Genomic DNA, 21516 nt, shown 5'->3' with positions numbered 1-21516 from the left:
TCTTTGTTGCTATATAAATGATTAATGTCCATGGAAAGTAAATACCCTTTTGCTCCTGTTTCCTTCTGATCATGATTAAGGAACATTGTTAGGACTTTGAATAAATAGATAATCTTGGAAACTAAAGTCTGTCTAGTATTTCTTACCAGGACTTAATTAACTTTAAACATTTTAAAATTCCAAAATGCTTGAATAAGAAAATGTATATCAAAATTTTATAATTGTGGATGAAGCGAATTAGATTTATTTGTGTATCTTAAATAATTGGCTTAATTTGCAGCAGTGAAAATTTAGTTTTTCCTAATATCTAACCTATCTAACTTTAAGAATAGTTAAGCACTGGAACAAGTTACCTTGGGAGGTTGTGAAATCCCTATCATTGGAGTTTTTTAAGACAAACATCTATCAGAGATGGCCTAGGTATACTTAATCCTGCTTCAGCACAGGGGGATGGATTAGATAGATGAATGCCTGAATGTTCTTATGTTAAAACATTTTAAATACTCAACTTTTTGCAAATTTCCTATGTTTGCAATAGGACAAAGATTGTGTGGTCTCAGGAGAGTTGGTTCCAGTTAGCTCTGTTTCATTAGCAGTAAAAGTAATCTCAAATTAAAAGAAAATATGTCCCTGTAGTATTTTATAGCCAAATCCCCATCTTTGTTTAGCCTACATATAAATCAGAAGATATGTCCGATGTGAAAATTAATTCTTATAAAGAAGCATCTCAGAGGGAGAATAAGAACACTTTAAAATTAGGAGTTGCAATAACAGCTATTTTTCTCTGAAGCAATTAGGCACTGGCCATTGGTTATAAGATGCTGATGGTCTGTTCCAGTATGACAGTTGCTGTAATTCATTTTTTTGCCATGTGTAGCACTTGATACAGTGTGTGGCAATATAAGTATGGTTCTAAAGGTGGCTAAAGATGGCTGGATTGAGTATTCCAGACTTTGAAATATAGGTAACTGATTTTTTTTAAAAAACAGTTTTCTGAGGAAATTCAGTCCACTAGATCATTCTTTCTGTGTTGAAGTTCTTGATGATAAAATTGTAGTTAGCTCAGGTCACTGTTAGCATAGAAATAAATAATCCCGAATTTTGGAAAATGTTTCAGTATTGGTATTGCTTTGGAGGATGGGTTTATAATAGCTTAATATTAGAGTCTTGGACATTTGAATATCTGTGTAGCTGCATTTTGTATATGTCCACTTTGGTCCTAGATAGTTATTGGTAAATATAGAGCTGACAATGGAACACTCTTTGTTTCTAGAAAATATTATTTTATGGTTATGGTCTGAAAACTGACACAAAATAGCACTTATTACTTAACACATCTGATTCCTGTTTGTGTTTTAGAGTCTGTTTAGTTTGGTGTTTAAACAAAACAAAACATGTTCTCTACTTCCACTAGCTTGATAGAACCAACACAGGTAAGAGTGAGAGCGCTGTATTCTATTTCTTGTTCATCATTAATATAGTTATATCACTTATATCTGTGCAGTTCCTTTGAAAACAATGAGGGTGCATGGAGGTATCAGTGACAATCCAAGATGACTTGCAAGACCCTCTTATTCTTGTGGTGATATGCAAGAAGGAAGGAATCCAGCTAGAATCTCATAATCTAGATAGTATTCATAGGCCTGGCAGGAACCCTCCCTGCCCACCCAGATTATTTGTAGAGTACGTGTATTTTATGTTGAAATCATGATGCCAAATACCGAATCATGCAATGCTCTCTTTTTAGAGCCATATTGTGTTGCTCGTCTAAATAGTCATCCCTTGTTTTGTCTTTCCCCTTTTCTCCTCTGCTCTGTCAGACATCAGGGTAGAGACAAGTTTCTATCTTCCTGTCTCTTTACCTCGTTGTCTTGCTGTATGTAACTTGTTTCTGACTTGGCTTCTTACAGCTATCCTCTTCTTTAGTGTGGTGTTTTTTCTTCTCGCTTCTGCCTGCCCTGAGAGCAGTTTTACCAGGTTCCTCTTTGCACCTGTTCTTGTTGCACTCAGCTTTTTGTTTTCCCTGTTTGCACGCCCTTTCCTTCAGCAGGCCACCTCATAGGCTTTACTCTCCCTTTCTGTAGCTGTCAACCAACTGCTCATTCTTCCTGATGTTTATTCCGTACCCTTACAGTGAATGACTTCACTTCCCATATGGATAATCTGGCTGACTCTATCCAACTTCCCCCCCCCCCCCTTACTAGTTACCCTCACTTAGTCTTCACAAAGAATTGGTCCCTTAAATTCCTCTTTTACTGCTACCATACTTCATTTAATACTTTTCACTTTCTTGCTGTCTTCTGCGCAGTCACACTTCCCCCCCAGACTCCCACTCCATAAACTTCTTTCTCTTAGAAGACAACCCAACCTCTCGCTTCCATCTCTGACCTCCCTTCCATGGTTTTCACTTTCTGATCCACCTACTTCTCTGCGTTTGACTCATTTACTCCCCTAACCAATCAGCCTGTATCAGACCCCCCACATCCTGGCTCTTTGGTTGCATTTTTCTACTCCTTTTCCCAATTTGCAAAGCAGAGAGTCCCAATATATGCTTCCACTACAAATTTTGTTCCTACAGCTACTCTTCCTAAGTAATACTAATTCCTGTAATTATAAGCTTACACCTGAGGGGAAAGGAAGTGGTTACAGGAACTGCCACTCAACTGGGGGTCCGCGAGCTCTTTCAAGGTTGGCTGTGGGCCCTGCGGCCGAAACCCAGAGTCCAAGCCCTAGTGCCCCCCCATGGGGCTGAAGCCTTGATGCCCAGTGTGGCCTCTCCGCCCCCGTGCGGGACTGAAGCCTCGAGCCCTGGTGCTTCTTTTGGGGCAGAAGCCCTGAGCCTATGGGCAAAGTTGGGGACATGGAGGGCGTTGTCCCCTCCTACCCCCGAAACTGCAGCGCAAGAGCACGGCAGTCCCGGGGGGCAGCTCCACATCTCCTCCCCACATCTCCTCTCCCCGCCCCCTGACCAGGTTGGAGGTGGGAAGCGGGAGCTGGGCGGTTCAAGGCAGCTGCTGCTATGGCTGGTGCCATGGAGCAGGCAGCGGCAGCGTTCCCTCCTCTCCTGCTGGTGCCCTGGGTTGCAGCTCCTCCTCAGCTGGCAGCCCCCTGTGCTCCCACAGAGGCAGCTGGTAGGAGCCGCCTGGGTGAGGAGACCTGGCTCTGTGGCTGGCAGACCCCTCTGGGAACGGGGACCACAGGGGAGCCCTCCCAGTACATAGCCCCAATACCTCTCCCTATACCCTGAGCTACCCCCTCCCTGCACCTTGAGCTACCCCCCTGCCTGCACACAGCGCCAGCTGCGCCCCTCCCTGCACCCTGACCTGTCCCATGCCTGCACACAGCCCCAGCTACCCCGCTCCCTGCACCATGAGCTACCCCCCTGCCTGCACATGGTCCGAGCTACCCCCCTGCCTGCACATGGTCCGAGCTACCCCCCTGCCTGCACCCCAAGCTGTTTTCAAACTTTTTGAGCTAAGCTCCTCAACTTTGAGTTATAATTTTTGATTGCGCCCCCACCCGTCCCCCAACCCAGACAGGCTTGGTGGTCTGCTGAGGTGAATTGGGGTGGAGGTGGCACTCCCTCCCTGGACCCTGCCATATGGAGGTGACACGAGCCCTGCTGGTCCCTGCCCTCCTCCCCCCCCGCATAGAAGTCAAACTAGGCTTATGTCGAGGCCCCCCTCTGCCCCTGCTGGGCCCTGGAGTTTGTATAGCATGTTGAGGGGTGCCTCTGAGAGAAACAGGTTGAGAACCCCTGTTTTAGGAGACTTCTGACTTAGTTGGCTAATATTATGCTAGTTTGTCCGAGAACTAGGTTAAAATACTGTTTTGGTAACCAATACAAATTATTATTTCTTAGCTGACATTTATCTACAGCACAAAACTGCTACCTAATTTGGCATGATTAACTGTCTTTGCACAAAAGAGGTCTGGGATTTAGAGTAAAAGGGAATTTGCATGGTGGGCATGAGGTGTATTTGCAGAATGTACAGCACCACCTTGTAGTGACTAGAGTCAAGATTAATACAAATAGTCTTCATTTTCTAAAGTACTTCTGAAATGTCAGGTTTAGAATCGTACATGTATAGACCTTGTTTTTGTTTATAGTGGTTTATAAAACAGATACAGGTACATGACAAAAATCACAAAAAGGAGATCTGATTAGGAAGTAGGCTGGCTGGAGCGTAGGTATGTTTCAAGGCTGACCTTGGACTCCAAGCTTCAATCTTCTATCTATTTCAGCTTTTTTTTTTTATTCAGGCCATTGAAGTTTAGTACCCAGGTGCTTAACTGAGTAAAATAATACTTTTAAACAAACCGTATTCTGATGGGAGGAGTTCGCTAATCAGTAATTTAGTATACTGTATTAGTATTTCTTCTCTGGAGACATAGGTTCAGATCTGACTTTCATTGCCAATGGAAAGTATTTGATCTCAAATACAGCTGCACAGTGGGCATTATTTACTTACAGTCGAAGTATAGTTCCTGGAAGGGAGAAAAGGGAATAAAAGAAAAGGAAACAAGATTGGGAATCATAGCTAGAATCAGCTGCACGCACCTCTAAATGTTGCTCATAGCCAAGGATGTATAGTGTTTAAAAAGCACCCAAAATTATAATTTTCTTTGAGTTCTTTTACCCTTTCTATTGAAACAAGTTCAGAGATGTCTCAGAACACTAATTCTTTAATTAAAAAAAAAAAAGTGTGTGTGTGTTAGAATAATGAATCATGGCAAGGAAGTGCTTGAGTTCTCTGGTGTTTTTGCTGTCCTGTTGACACTGTGTGTGTCTGAAGTCATTTGTACTTTAAAAAATGAATTTGGGATGAATCTATGCAGTACTTTATTGTGCTTTATATAGCTACTTGTATAACTTTTAAATATGGATTTTTAAATTGCATGTTGTAAGTCATATCTCACCTCAAAGCTAGTCAGAATTCAAGTCATTCACAGGGGTTTTTATAAATGTGACAGATGACTCAAATGAGAACAACAAAAAAAAAATTCCTTCCTCCTCCATTAGAATCTTAAAATGGTGAAAAAATAATTCTCGTATAAATAAGGCTTTTCCAGAGTCTCAGTTTTGTAGTTCAGCACTCATATGTTAATAAATGACTGCAACACAAAGTATGATAACAGCATGTCGGCAAGACAGTAGTACATTTGAAGAAGAATAAGGTATGTTCCTTCTAATTGGGTACAGTGTAGGAATATGAGCAATGTTCATCCTCCTTAAAATGTCAGTCATGGCCTTCTGCAGTTACAGTATAACAAAACATCACAATCTTTCATTGTGAGATAATCTAGGATGATTTTTTTTGTCACAAAATAAATATATAAACCATGATGCAGGATTATTATTGAAACAAGAAACCAGTACACACTAGGTACTCTTATTAGAATGTATATATGAAGCAAATAAAATTGTGAGATTTTTCTTGATTTTTCAGATGCTTTAAGCTAGCAGTAGATTATGTATTAGAAGACATTATTTGTTAATAGCAGGATTAACAGTTTGTAATAGGATTTAATTGTGGTCACTTATATAAGTATATTTTGAAGTTGATCCTGTAGCACTGAAAAGACCTATCTGCCCTGTAATCTAAGATGTTCAAAAGAATAGATAAGGACTTTGATTTGCCTTTTCTGGACAAAATCTAGTTTTAAACTGGTTTGATATTAAAATCAAACAGCTGTCATAAAGCATATGTGATCGATGTTAGAAATGTGCTTTGATGCCAGTGCCACACAACTGACAAGAAGTATGTGATCTCCAAATCAACCTGAAAAGGTTTCCCCTCCTTATTTCACCAAAGGCATGGATTTCTTTGAATAAATAGTGTGTAATAGGGTTTTAAAAATTTCTTTGACTCAAACTTTTTTGACTCATGAAAGTTATACTTAAAATTTTAAATTACAGAAATACTGATCATGCCTTCATAGTTAAGGCTGAGTTTTTTTACACTTAACATTGAGGTTGGCTCTCTATTTTATATATGAAGAATACAATCATCTCAAAAATTGCAGCACTTACTCTTTGAGTATAGAGTGACTTTTCTAAGAACTGTATAAGTATCAGGATATCTTACAATACTATTTTCTCATTTTGTTTCAAAGTAATTTAAATTGATCAGAAGCATATTTAAACGTGAGGTTGGACACATTCTTTGCATTTTTCTATTACTAAAATTACTGAAGAGCTGCTTTATGCTTTCTGTCAGTCATGTAAGTTACAAAATCGTAAACATGAACTGTGCTTATAATACACTTGGTATACTTTGAAGAGAGGAAATTAATTAATATCAGCTGGAGTAAATTTACCATCTTAAAGGTTTTTATCTGTTTTGATCATTTGTTTAAAGTTAAACTATTTTTTAGTTTGCTGATTTCTATTAAGAATTTTGGTAACAAACTTGACAAGAAAATGAGGACTTCAATAGTAATATTACAAAAATGATTGACTTCACCTTTATCACGTTTTTTTTTTCTGTCACATAATAGGTGAAGTATTATAGACACTTGGCACCTGATCACTTGCTGCAAATATGCCATCGACTTGGACCACTTCTAGAGCAGGAAATTCCTCAGAGTGTACCTGGAGTGCAAACCTTATTAGGAGCTGGAAGACAGTCTTTGCTTCGCACAAATAAAAGTATGAAAATTCACAAGGGGGCTTAAAGACGTCATTTTCACTATTTCATGCTATATTTTCATGTTTGTAATTTTTTGTAAACAGGTTGCAAACATGTTGTGTGGAAGGGATCTGCTCTTGCTGCATTACATTGTGGAAGGCCTCCAGAGTCACCAATAAACTATGGCAGCCCACCTAGCATAGGTAAGTCAGTTTCGTTATCACACTGAAAAGTATGACCTTGCTAGTGCTGCATGCACTAAATTCAGCAGAAATTGTTTATTGGTGTGATAGTTGGGTAACAGTGTATTTGTATTTACTCTCTTATGTGCTATGTACCTTGTGCCTACCATTACTTCTGTTAGAATGGTCAGTTATCCTGTTTTAAACATGACAGGATGTACAATGTAGGTCCAAATATTATCAATCCTGTTTTGAAGCTTATTTGTTTTATTTGAGCTTTGAGGTATGAATTTGAATAAAATATTTCAAAATTATGAAAACAAGCAAACAATATTTGGCTAGCTGATAACATGGTTGCAAAAATGAAGTAGTAATAAGCTGCAGATAGGATCGCCTATCATGTTAATGACTTACTTGAACTCAAGACACTATGGTCTGCCTCCACTTCTGGAAAATACAATAGTATACGCTGCTTGCCAGAATTCTTTTCTTTGAAGAGATTTTTTTAGTGTAGGGCCTTGTAGCAGAGAATATTGTTTCTCTGCTTTGACTGTTTAGTCCCATTTGCTTATTTCTTAGTTTTGTCCAGATTTGCTTTGTGCTATAGCATGGAACATGCACATGTTCTCTCTCTGTTGCAAAATGGCAGACTAACAGAAGTCTAGAAAGGTATTTTTTGCTTCCTCTTCTTTTTTGTTCTTCCGCGATTACTTTGAAGTTCTCACTCTGTCACTGAGGAAGTGTTTCATTAGCCTTCAGCCTGTAATGAGGGACAGTTGTTTTGTCTTCACTACCCTCCTGGAGGTAAAGAGATGTATATGATTTAGGATGGAACTCATTGAGTCTCAGTCTCTTCTTGTCGTAGAAAGGATAGCAGTGAGCAGAAATCTCACTTTTTAAGCTTCCATCCGTGCAATCCTGCCATAGTTCCCCTTTCCATAAGGACAATAGCTCAGTGAAAATAGGTATGTTGGCAGTGAGTGAAAACTTACCCAGAACCTCTTCAGGTTTAACACTGAGTTAACAATATTTCGAGTTCTTTAATGAGTTGATGGATTCCTCTTACTTTAAGAAATCAAGTTGGTCTCCTCTTCCTCCATTGTAAACTCTCCAGTAAAAGTGATAGATGTCAACATAAGAGCAATTTTGACATTGATTTTACAACGATGACATGAATGGAAAGAGACTTGTTTAAATTTATTTTTTTCTTGAGGGAAACTAAATTTAAAACAGAAAAAAAATCTCTTTTTGGGAACCTGCTGGGGGGAAGGATATGGGAGGCGGGGACAGAACAAAACAAACATAAATCTAGGAAGCAAGTTCTACCAGATGTCTTCAATAGCTCTTCTTGGAATGAAATGGGGACAGCTCTCAAATAGGTTTTCAGGCCTTGTATATTAAGTAGCAGAAGGGAATTGATTTAACACTTTTTTTAATCATGATTTAAATCAAGATTTCTTGCTTGCTGATTTAAGTAATTGATGTTAATCTTGTTTTGGATTTACTTTTTAGTTATTTTCCTAAAGAAAGATTCATTTTCATTGGTTAGTATAAGTATAAAAACATGTTGATGGAACACCATATAGCCCATACATTAAATTTGGTACTTTCTGTTAACCAGGAGGATACATTATGTCTATACATGCTTATTTAAGGACTCTCATAATTTAACATAGATTTATTCAGATCCTAACAGTTATTCTTGGTATTTGTGTTAAGTTGCGTGTAGATGGGAATTCAGTTAATTTAAAATGTACAAAAACAGCATTGAAAAATTGCTTTTATTAGTTAAATAAGACTACCTTAATTGTGTTGGATATTTTTTCTTATGTAAGCTTATCAAAACATATTAACTGATTTATTAAAGGAAGTATTAACTGTAGTTAGTGAATTGACAGATTGCTTCTGGTCTCTGTGGGCCAGATTTTCAAAGGTGTTTAGGCACCTAAAGATGCAGTTGGGTGCTTTTGAAAAATTCCACTTGGCACCTAACTGCACCTTTGGGTGCCTAAATACTTTTGAAAATCTAGCCCCATGTCCTTACGTTTTTTAGAATTAGATCTCATCTTCTCCCACCTGGTTTTTATTCATAGACTGGAAGAGGAAAACAAGCTTTCCTGCTTTTTCAACTCAGTTTCTCAGCTTTGAATGAACTAGCCCAAACGAAGAAAATATTTTCTCAGCAGTTGCTAGTTAAACTGAAACCAAAAGTTGTTAATGCGATATTTTTTCTGCACAACAGAAACTGAAAGTTCTTACACTGTAAATAATATAAATACCAGCATTTACACCATTGCAAGGACTAATAATGATATAGATGCATGGTTCTCAAACTTTTTTTTTCGCAGACCACTTGAAAATTGCTGAGGGTCTCGGCAGACCACTTAATGATCTTTCCAAATGTTGTTTGTACCATTAGCTAACTGTTGTAAAGCACTTTGGATAAAAGTGCTATATATATAAAAAAAATAATAATTAACATTTTTTGTTCTACAAATAAAAGCACACGACTCATATTTTAATATCAGTAGTTTTACCTTTCTAATGCAATGGATGTGCCCTCTTTCTCCCTCTGCGGCAGTCCCCGAGCTGGGGCTGGGAAGGAGGGGGTGGTGGTGGTGGTGGTGTCTCTCCTCAGCCACAGAGCTGAGGCTGGGAAGGAGGGCCGTTTCTGCTTGGCAGCCGCAGCCCTGGAGCTGGGGAAAGTCACCTCTTTCTCTGGCCGCTGCAGCCCTTCATGTCCCAGATTCCCCCCACCTTTTCTTCTCACCCCACTGCCCCCTCCCACCTACCCTCTATTCCCCCCCAAGGCCACCACCTCACCTTACATGTGCGTCTTCTCCAGGGTCAGGGCACCTAATTAGTGGCGCCATGCCTGCGCAGCGCCACTAATTAGGTGGGTGGCCCTTCATTCTCTCATGTGTGGCTGCCCAGGTGTGCACCTTAGAGAGAACTATCTGCGGACCACCTGCATGGAGCTCATAGACCACTGGTGGTCTGCGGACCACAGTTTGAGAACCTCTGATATAGATAATGCAGTATATGACATTGTGACATATTTAGAATATTTGAGTTGACTGTTTTCCGCCTTTGTGTTACTTAATAATTCAACACCTTTTAAGGACATAAGAATGGCCATGTTGGGTCAGTCCATCATCCACCTAATCCACTATCCTGTCTTCCGATCCCTCAAAGCATCTGGTCAGTGCTAGATGCTTTGAGGGAGGGAACAGAACAGAGCAGTTACTGGGTGATCCATCCCCTGTTGTCCTGTCCCAGCTTTTGGCAGTCTGAGGTTTTGGGACACCTGGAGCATGGGATTGCATCCCTGACTATCTTGGCTAATAGCCACTGATGGACCTGTCCTCCATGAATTTAATTCTTTTTTGAACCCAATTATATTTTGGCCTTCATAACATTCCCTTGCAATGAATTGCACAGGTTAACTGTGTGCTGTTTGAAATATATCCTTATGTTTGTTTTAAACCTGTCTATTAATTTAATGGGTGACCACTGGTTCTTGTGTTATATGAAGGGGTAAATAACACTTTCCTATTCACTTTCTCCACTGTTCATGATTTTATAGACCTTTATAATGTTCCCCCCTCAGTTGTATGTTTTCTGATATGAACAGTCCCAGTCTCTTTAATCTCTCCTTGTATGGAAGCTGTTGCATAGCCCTAATCATTTTTTGTTGCCCTTCTCTGTACCTGTTGCAATTCTAATATATCATTTTTGAGATGAGGCAAACAGAACTGGACACAGTATTCAAGGTGTGAGTGTACTACAGATTTCTGTGGTGGCATTATGATATTTTCTTATGTATTCTTTTCCTAATGGTTCCTAATATTAGCTTTTTTTGACTGCCACTGTTCATTTGGGTAGATGCTTTTAGAGAACTATCCACAATGACTCCAAGAGCAGCAAAGAATCCTGTGGCACCTTATAGACTAAGGCTATGGCTACACTTACGGTTTGCAGCGCTGGTAGTTTGCAGCGCTGGTCATCCAGCTGTGCAGGGCCAGCGCTGCAGTGTGGCCACACTGACAGCTACCAGCGCTTCAGTGTGGCCACATTGGCAGCATTTCCAGCGCTGTACTGAGAGGTGCATTGTGGGCAGCTATCCCACAGAGCACCTCATCCCGTTTTGGCGCCGTTTTGGCGCTGAGTATTGTGGGAAGGGGAAGGAAGTGTGTGGGTTATTCCGCTTCCTGTTCCAACGCCCCGTGGTGCATCGCTTCACTTCCCAGCAGTCACACTTTCGCCGTCCACGTTTCTTGCCATTTGTGAGTGCAGCACGCTGTGAAATGGAGCCTGAGCTGCTGAGGAATTTGCTGCTGACTGTCGCCAGCACATCACGTTTGGCAGTTGAGCTATTCCTTCAGCTCCAAAGTGACAGTGAGGATTCCGATGATGATATGGATTTGCCTAAAGCGGGTGACATGAAATTGCTTGTGGCGGTAACAGAAATGCTCAGCACCGTGGAACGCCGCTTTTGGGCTCGTGAGACAAGCAGTGAGTGGTGGGATCACATTGTCATGGAAGTCTGGGATGACGAGCAGTGGCTGCAGAACTTTCGTATGAGAAAAGCCACTTTCATGGGACTGTGTGCTGAGCTCGCCCCCACCCTGCGGCGCAAGGACACAAGATTGAGAGCTGCCCTGACGGTGGAAAAGCGGGTGGCTATTGCAATGTGGAAGCTGGCAACTCCAGACAGCTACCGGTCGGTCGGGAACCAGTTTGGGGTGGGAAAGTCGACCGTTGGAATCGTGTTGATGCAAGTTTGCAGGGCCATTAATCGCATCCTGCTGAGGAGAACCGTGACTGTGGGGAACGTGCAGGACATTGTGGATGGCTTTTCAGAAATGGGTTTCCCTAACTGTGGAGGGGCAATAGATGGGACGCATATTCCTATTCTGGCACCACCACATTAATCGCAAGGGGTATTTCTCTATGGTTCTCCAGGCGCTTGTGGATCACCGTGGGCGTTTCATTGATATTTACACAGGCTGGCCTGGAAAAGTGCATGATGCACGCATCTTTCGGAACAGTGGCCTGTTCAGGAAGATGCAGGAAGGTACATTTTTCCCAGACCGAAAGATCACAGTAAGGGACGTTGAAATGCCCATTGTGATCCTTGGGGACCCCGCTTACCCATTAATGCCTTGGCTCATGAAACCATATACAGGGAAGCTGAACAGGAGCCAGGACCGTTTCAACTACAGGCTGAGCCGATGCCGAATGACTGTGGAGTGTGCTTTTGGCCGTTTAAAAGCTCGCTGGAGATGTCTATATGGGAAGCTAGACTTGGGGGAAAGCAGCATCCCTGCGGTTATATCCGCGTGCTGTACCCTCCATAATATTTGTGAAGGGAAGGGTGAAGCATTCAGCCAGGCATGGACCAACGAGGTGCAAGTCCTGGAGGCTGAATTTGCACAGCCAGACAGCAGGGCTACTAGAGACGCCCACCACAGGGCAACAAGGATTAGGGATGCCTTGAGGGAGAAATTTGAGGCTGAAAGCCAACAGTAATGTTTTTTTGCCTTGACCAGGAGTGACGTGCACTGGTTACAGTGCTTTTAAGTGCCTGTGTTTTCCTTGATGTTTGTTACCTGTGTTTTCATTGGGGTTTGTTATCTTTCACTTTATGCAATAATAAAAACTGATTCATAATCAAAGAAATCATTTATTTAAAAAAAAGGAAGTACACGGGCAGGGGGGTTGGTTGTTGAACTGTACATTCATAGTTTTTCATATGTACTGCCAGGAGTGCTGTGCACATCAGGATTGTACTGTTGCATGGTGATGGGGGTTGAGTGCAGAGGGTAAGGGTCGTAGTTCTCTGGGCTCATAGGTGACCGTACAGGTGTCGGGGGCAGCTGGTGATGGTGTAGGTAAGAACCTGGATGCTGGGGAACGGGACTTAGAGCTGACATTGGTGCATAGGGGAAAGAGGTTTGGGAGGGTGGGGGTTTGGCACGGTAGTGCTCTGCCTGCATTGCTACCAGTGACTGCATACAGTCTGTTTGGCGCGCAATGAGGTTTATAAGCTGCCTCGTGGTTTTCTTCAGCGTCAACGCCTTTCTCCTGCTTTCTGTTTGCCTCCAGTGATGCATCTTTTCTCTCCATTCCTGCGCATTTTTCTTCTCTGTTGAACACTGGTTCATAACTGCCTTCACCAGTTCTTCTTTGCTCTTGTTCGGTTTCCTCCTCAGGTTTTGCAGCTTTCTTTCAGTCACTGATAAGACTGGCCCAGGACTACTCAAGGTCACTGTAAAAATGCAGCAAATGATACATTTTAAGAGAGCTTCCATTGTGTATAATCTGAAGTTATTTTAAAGTCTCACAAGCATTCCTCACACATTTCAGCAACTGCTAGAGAATTCACAGCCTCCCAGAAATGGTAATGGTAATTAACCCTGGGGTTTCCTTCCGCGGTGTGCTCGAGCAGGGTGCTGGTGCTTTGTTAAACGCAGCACCTCCATCTCCCTCAGGAATTAACCCTGGGCTTTCCTTCCGCGGTGTGCTCGAGCAGGGTGCTTCTTGCTTCATGGCTAGGCTGCCTGTTTCGGGGCTTTGTTAACCCTGGGGTTCCTGCCTGCCGCGCTATGCAGTTGGGGAAACCAGCACTGAAACACTCCCTCCATTTCCCACAGGAGTTAATACTGGAAGATATCTCCCTCCTGCGGGTTACCAAAGAAGCAAGGGAGGGTCTCCTACAACAATGCGGATTCCGCCCGGGTCCTTATGCAGCGTGCCTCTGTGCAAGCATGGTTCCCCCACCCCTCCTGGAACAGTGGCGCGGACGCGTTAGCCTGAATGGGACAGGGACCACAATGGCTCTCCCTTTAAACTTGGTCACGCGAATTGCCTATGCTCTTGTAGAAACTTTTGAAGAGATTACAGAGGCAGATTACTGCGACGTGATAGACCACATCAATGGGATATTCCATGTCTAGGCATGCAGCCATACCATCCCCCCTACTCTCCCAAAACCTTTGCATTGCAATAAAAGCTGCTTACCTGGGACCTGCTCCTGTGATTCTTCTGCACCAAGTTCCAGGGGCTGCGACTGGCTAGCTTCCTCCTGGCTTGAGAAGAGCTCCTGACTGCATGCCTCCTCCGGGCTGGCTTCCCCCACCACAGTAGCCTCACTGTCTGCCTCCCCCCCCCCTCCTCTACCGGCTCTGAACTGTCCATCGTGGTCCTTGGATTTACAGAGGGGTCACCCCCATAAATCGCATCCAGCTCCTTGTAAAACCGGCAGGTCGTGGGGGCACTGCCGGATCTGCGGTTTCCCTCGCGTGCTTTGCAATAGGCACTCCGCAGCTCCTTTACTTTTACCCTGCACTGCACCGCGTCACGCTCATGGCCCCTTTCCATCATGGCTCTCGATACCTGGGCAAAGGTATCATAATTCTTACGGCTAGAGCGCAGCTGTGCCTGCACAGATTCCTCCCCCCAAACACTGATGAGGTCCATCAGCTCGCCATTGCTCCATGCTGGGGCTCGTTTGCCACGTGGAGGCATGGTCACCTGTAAAGATTCACTGATTGCATTCCATACCTGGCTGAGCAAACAGGAAGGGGATTTTTAAAATTCCCGGGGCATTTAAAGGGCGGGTCACCTGAGGCCAGGGAAGTAGAGTCTGACCTGATGAGCAGAGTGGCTGAACAGGCATTCTGGGATACATCCTTATACCCTGGAGGCCAATCACAGCGCTGGTGTGTGGCCACACTTGATGACCAGCGCTGCAGCACCAGCGCTGGAATCCTTATTCCCCATGCCGAGAGGGGTGTTCGGCCAGCGCTGCAGCCAGGGAGTTGCAGCGCTGGAAGTGCCTTGCAGGTGTGGCCACTTACTAATTGCAGCGCTGGTGGAGGCTTTCCAGCGCTGCAAATCGCCAGTGTAGCCATACCCTAACAGACGTTTTGCAGCATGAGCTTTCGTGGGTGAATGCCCGCTTCGTCTTGCATCCGACGAAGTGGGCATTCACCCACGAAAGCTCATGCTGCAAAACGTCTGTTAGTCTATAAGGTGCCACAGGATTCTTTGCTGCTTTTACAGAAACAGACTAACACGGCTACCTCTCTGATAAGTGACTCCAAGATCTTTCTTGAGTGGTAATAGCTAATTTAGATCCCATCAGTTTGACTGTATAATTAGGATTCATTTTTCCAGTGTGCATTACTTTGCATTTATCAACATTGAATTTTATCTGCCATTTGGTTGTCCAGTTTTGAGATTCCATTGTCATTTTTTGTCAGCTTTGGATTGAACTATCTTAAGTAGTTCAGTATCATCTGCAAACTGTGCCACCTCACTATTTACCCCTTTTCCAGATCATTTATGAATATGTTGAACAGCAGAGGTCCCACAGATGCTTAGGGGACCCCGTTATTAACCTCTTTACTTTGTGAAAACTGACCATTTGTTCTGACCTTTTGTGTCCTATCTTTTAACCAGTTATTTATCCTTAAGAGGTCATTCCCTCTTATCCCATGACTTCATGCTTTGCTTAAGAGTCTTTGGTGAGGGACCTTGTCAAAGGCTTTCTGAAAGTCCAAGTTCACTACATCCACCGGATCACCCTTGTTCACATGCTTGTTGACTCCCTCAAAGAATGCTAGTAGATTGGTGAGGCATGATTTCTGTTTACAGAACACGTGTTGACTCTTCCCCAACAAATGGTGTTTCTGTGTGTCTGATAATTCTGTTCTTTACTATAGTTTCAACCAGTTTGCCTGGTACTGAAGTTAGGCTTACTGGTTGGCAATTGCCAAGATTGCCTCTGGAGCCTTTTTAAAAATTGATGTTATGCGAGATATCCTCCAGTCCTCTGATACGAAGGCTGATTTAAGTGGTAGCTTACATGCAGTTTCATATTTGAGTTCCTTTAGAACTGTTGGGTGAAAACCATCTGGTCCTGGTGACTTATTACTGTTTAATTTATCAATTTGTTCCAAAACCACATCTTTTGACACCTCAGTCTGGGACAGTTCCTCAGATTTGTCACTTGAGCCATTCCTTTGAGGTGTGGCAGTCTCCCTCACATCCTCTCCAGTGACAACAGATGCAAATAATTCATTTAGCTTTTCTGCAATGGCCTTGTTTTCTTTGAGTGCACTTTTAGCACCCTGATCATCCATTGGCCCCACTCATTGTTTGGCAGGCTTCCTGCTTCTGATGTACCGGGAGCAGCACCACTTAGAGAGGGCAGGGGTAGCACGCCCCCCCCCCCCTCGCATTGGTGGAGATTGAAAGGGTATGGGGGGAGACAGTGCTCCCCAAAATGGATACATAGCAGAATAGAAGTGATATGTGGGGAGGGGCACCCAAATTTCTGCCTTCAATTTGGCCCTGCTCCCTCCCCAAGGGAGGAATGTTTGGTATGGGGGTGGTGAGCTGGGTAATGACTGCCGTGTCCTCCAGGCTCAGGTTGGTGTAGTCCTCTGTGCCCGGAAACCACTGGGTGCCAGTGGCCATGGTGACTGTGTACGACGGCATGGCCTGCTCCGGTGCGCACACAGCCACAAGGAGTAGAACTTCCCCCACTCTGCCAGCTAGGGACTGAGTGCATGGGTGGGCTCCCCAGCAAGTACCCCCTCAGACACAGCCCCTCTCTGCACCCTGAGCTAAACCCCCACCACAGCACACAGCCACTAGCTACCCCCTCCCTTCTTGCTCCCTGAGCTACACCCCTCTCTGCACACAACCTCTCGCTCCCCCTCTGCCTGCATCCCGAGCTACTCCCCTGCTTGCACACCAGACCCTAGCTATCCCCTGCCTGCATCCTGAGCAGTTTTCAAACTTTTTGAGCTGAGCCCTCCTTTGAGTTATAATTGTTGGTCTCTCTGTCTCCCCCCGCTTCCCCCAATTATCTGCAAAAAAGTGCCTAAGTAGCCCCTGGAATCATGTGTGCTCCCTCCCCCCAACCTGAAATAGCACCCCTGTGATGTTCTCAAACATTTTTTTGCTGTTAGGTTTAGTTCCTTCTAGTTGCTCTTCAGATTCTTTTTTGGCCTGCCCTCTAATAAACTTTTAAACTTAACTTGCCAGAGTTTATTCTCTTTTCTGTTTTCCTCAGTTGGATTTGACTTACAATTTTTTAAAGGATTTCTTTTTGCTTCTAGCTGTCTCTTTTTTACTCAGTTGTTTAGCCATGGTGGCATTTTTTGGTTCTCTGACTTGTTTTAGGGCTTGGTGTGTGTGTGTATACACATCTAGTTTGAGCCTCTATTATGGTGTTTTAAAATAGTTTCAGTGCAGTTTGCAGGCATTTCACTCTTGTGACTGTTTCTTTTAATTTCTGTTTAATTAGCTTCCTCATTTTTGTGTAGTTCCCCGTTTTGAAGTTAAATGCTGCCATGGTGGGGTTTCTTTAGTATTTCCCCCCCTACTAGGATGTTAAATGTAATTACCTTATGGTTGCTGTTACTGAGCGGTCTCCCACTTGGACCAGATCCGGTGCTCCACTTAGTACTAAATCAAGAATTTCCTTTCCTCTGGTAGGTTCCAGGACTATCCGCTTCAAGAAGCAGTCATTTATGGTATAGAAATTTTCTCTCTGCATCCTGTCCTGAGGTGACATGTACCCAGTCAGTATGGGGATAGTTGAAATCCCCCATTATCATTGCATTTTCTGGTAGCCTCTCTAATCTCCCTGAGCATTTTACCATCCCTATCAGCATTCAATCCATTTTTTTTCCATTTTGGAAAAAAAAAGATTAAAATAATGTGACAGTGATACATATGGCCTAAAATGGAACCAGTTCTAGGCTATTTGATCTAGAATTTGCTGATGACATTGCTCTTATCAATGAAGATGACAATGGACTACAAAAATGCACAAACCAAGTAAAAGAAGTAATGGAGAAGATAGGTTTGAGATTCAGTGCAAAGAAATGTAAAGTCATGTTAATGGGGACTATAAGGGATAGAAATCAAAATTGAAGAGAAACTAGAGAAGGCGGACAATTTTACGTATCTTGGAAGTACCATCAGCCAAGATGGTACTACTTCCGAGGAAATAATAAGAATTGGGAAGGCAAATGTTGCATTTAGAAGACACAAAAACATATGGGAACTCAAAAACATCTCCCTCAAGACAAAACTGAATGTGTACAAAGCAGTTATCGCCATCACAACATACAGCAGTGAGACATGGCAACTTACCAAGAAAGATATGCAAAACCTGGATGCATTTAATCACAAATGTCTGAGACGAATATTGGGAATAACATATAGAGTTAGGAAGATGAATGAAGAAGTCAGTAAAATTACTAGACAAGGCACCCTCTCACAAATAATCTACAAAAGAAGACATCAGTGCCTAGGACATGTTCTGAGAACGGAAAAAGAACGCTTACTAAATACCGCCCTTGAATGGAAGCCAGAAAATGCAAGAAGAAAGAGTGGAAGACCGCAGATAACATGGAAACGAACAGTTCTAAACAACATTAAGCACCTCAACATGAAATCGGAAGATTTGGAGAGAAGGGCAGTTGACAAGCAAGGATGGCAAATATGGGTAGCCCAATGTGCAGCAAAGCATGGGATGGTCTAAGGTCTAATCAGCATTCTGGTTAGGTGGTCGGTAGTATATTCCTACTGCTATAGTCTTACTATTCAAGCATGGAATTTCTATCCATAGAGATTCTGTGGTACAGATTGATTCATTTTAAGATTTTTACTATATTTGACTCTATGCTTTCTTTCGCATATAGTGCCACTCTCTCAATAATGCGATCTGCTCTGTCATTCCTATACCCTGATATTATGTTTCCCATTGATTCAGGAAGTTTCTGTGATGCCTGTTATATCAATATCTTCATGTAATACCATACACTCACGTTCATCCTTTTTAGTATATATACTTCTTGCATTTGTATTTAAGCACTTTCAAAATTTGTCAATATTTAGTTGTCTGCCTTCATGTAATGTAATTAAATGGGGCTCTGTTTTTGTTTGATTGTTTCTCTTAAGTTCCGAACTGTATTTTATCAACTTCTGTCTCCTGTCTTTAACTCATTAAAATTTGAAGGCTTGTTCATGTAGCATATTTTTATTTAAATGATTATAGTAAGTTTAGGCCTTAATATAGGTTCTCATAATTTCAAATTTAATTTTAAACAGGTTTATGTTTAAAGAAAAATTTATTGAAACACACAAAATCCAATTAAAATTGAATTTTATTCTACTTAGAGTGGTATCCATAGGGGACCGGCTCTGGCGCCCTCTGGAGTGGTGGCCATATGGCTCGGAATAAGGGGTGTCGCTGGCTTCCCCTACCCTCACTTCCTTCTTACCGCCAGTGACAGTGCTGGAACATCTTCTTGGTTTGGCAAACCTCCTCTTTCTCAATCCATTGATACGAACCTTTCCCTGTAAATAGTTAAGTCATTAGTTTCCCTTAGTATAGTTAGTCAGTCAGTCTTGGATGGGACTCAGCCTAGGGACAGAGTATACCCCAGGCTTCAAACCCTGTGATCACTATGTTAAAAAAAAATAAAAAAAAATTACCCATCAGCGATCCTCATAGTAACTGTCTGAGGTGCCTGGGCAAGACCCATATCAGCAACAAGTGTCTTATCTGTAAAGAGATCAAACATTGGACCAAAAAAAGAGTGAAACATATGTCTCCGGGCACTCCTGATGGAATCAGTGCTGACACTGGCACTGGAGCTGTCCAGATTGGACTCTGCTCCAGTACCGCTGCATTGGTACAGAGCACTCCGCCAGTGCCATCTTTGGGCCGATGCTGATCTCTGGCCCCGGCACTGTCCAGAAGGCAAAGAAAGACTTGGAGGGAACGATCTCCTACATCCTGTTAAAGGGAAGGAGAGGGTTGGAGAGGAGAAGAGACCCGAGAAGGGCAGCTCTTCACCTCCTAGTGGGAGTTGGGCCCCGACTCAGGTCGAACGGGTTAGCCCATCCCAAGACGCGCCTGCCACCCCAGACAGTGACATGGGCGTCCAGCACCTGGACATGCCGTTGATGCCTGAGGCCCTGCAGGCAGCGCAGGACATATTAGTCTTACCCCAGCTGGCCACACCCATCAGGGTGGTGTCCCATTCTAAGGTCAAATGTGCCCTGGGACCTTTCCAGTGGCCCCTATCTGTGTTGCACCGCTCCCCTCCTTAGGAAGTGTCCTGCCAGCGGTCGCCCGTGCAGAGCTGCCAGACCTCAGTCATGGGGAGACAGACCCGTCAGAGCCCCCACTGGTCTCTGGATTTGGGGCACCGTTCACCAGGCTCGAGACGCAGATCACTGGTGACTTGATGCAGGACCATGGAGGTGCATCCGTCCCTGCAGCACCAGTATTGGGATCGACCTAGTGTCCGACAACGGTTCCAGCAGCCTCGTTGCCAGTTGCTGGAGCGCTGTTACGGATCGCCATCAGGTCAACATTCCCCACTTCAATGGTCGACTCAATCTTGCTCTGCAGACCAGCACCGCTGAAGAAGCACGAGGTGTAGATCACTGGGCCGCTGTTGATGGTTCTCTGAACGCCATCAATATCTTTCTGTCCTTCCCTCCCACCCCCCTTCCCCATCCCTCTTCAGGACCCTTCTCATGAGCAACTGCTTGCCGAGAAGGTTCAGAGCCTTCTGCAAGTGGGGGCTGTCGAGGAAGTCCCTCGGGAGTACAGGAGCAAGGGATTCTACTCGTACTTTCTGATCCCCAAAACCATTCTGGACCTGAGAGACCTCAACAAATATCTCAAGAAGTTGAAGTTCTGCATGGTCTCCCTGGCCTCTCTCGTTCCTGCGCTGGATCTTGGAGTCTGGTATGCTGTCCTCAGTTTGAAAGACGTTTACTTCTACATATTGATATTCCAAGGACACAGGCGATTCCTGCATTTCATGGTCGGCCCCGCTCACTACCAGTTCATGATGCTTCTGTTTTGGCCTGGCTACAGCTCCGAGGGTGTTTACCGAATGCATGGTGGTGGCGGCCTACGTCAGGTGTCGAGGTATCCAGGTTTACCTGTACCTCGATGACTGGCTTATCAAGGGCCACTCCAGGTCTCAAGTCCAGTGAGCGGCATGCTGTGTCCTGGACCTGTTGATAAACAAGGAAAAATCAATGTTAATCGCGGCTCAAAGGATAGAATTAATTGGAGCCGTCCCCGACTCCACCCGTGCCAGAGCATTTCTGCTGCAAAACAGGTTCAAGACGATAGCGAGTCTCATTGCCAGAGTCTCTGTATATCCCCATACCACAGCCTGGGTCCATCTCAGGCTGTTGGGCAACATAGCGGCGTGCAGTTGTCGTTCGCCATGCAAGGCTCAGGCTGTGACCCCTCCAGTGGTGGCTGTCAACAGCGTACATCCCATCCAGACTTGATTTGGACAAAGTCGTCACGATTCCACCGAAAGTACTTACCTCCCTGCAGTGGTGGGCCGATCCAAGGACAGTCCTGGAAGGAGTTCTGTTCGAGAGTCCTCGACCCCTGGTATCTCTGATATTGGATGCCTCCGATCTTGGCTGGGGAGCACATCCCGGCTCGTTGTGGACACAAGGGACATGGTCCCCAGAGGAGCTGCCATTGTACATATACGTCAGGGAGCAGAGGGCAACACCAGTATTGGGATCGACCTAGTATCCGCCATTGCTCCAGGGACACGTCAGGGAGCAGAGGGCAATCCCCCTAGCCTGCGGGGTCTTTCTCCATACCTTTCCGGTTTAAGTATGGAGGT

The 21516-nt window shown here is 43.9% G+C and overlaps 1 protein-coding gene across 1 annotated transcript in view; it reads left to right on the top strand.

Moving 5' to 3' along the window:
* Positions 1 to 21516, top strand: part of LOC123365963 (pleckstrin homology domain interacting protein) — a 357662-nt gene that overhangs the window by 7270 nt on the left and 328876 nt on the right. The window contains exons 5-6 of the mRNA XM_045009003.1: positions 6502 to 6652; positions 6737 to 6835. Of these exons, the coding sequence (XP_044864938.1) occupies positions 6502 to 6652; positions 6737 to 6835 (250 nt within the window). The remainder of the gene's footprint in view (positions 1 to 6501; positions 6653 to 6736; positions 6836 to 21516) is intronic.

Source organism: Mauremys mutica, chromosome 3, assembly GCF_020497125.1.
Source record: "Mauremys mutica isolate MM-2020 ecotype Southern chromosome 3, ASM2049712v1, whole genome shotgun sequence".
In the NCBI taxonomy this organism is placed as follows: domain Eukaryota; kingdom Metazoa; phylum Chordata; order Testudines; family Geoemydidae; genus Mauremys; species Mauremys mutica.
The sequence above is the reverse complement of the archived record's forward strand: the minus strand, read 5'-3'. Positions and strand labels throughout refer to the sequence as shown.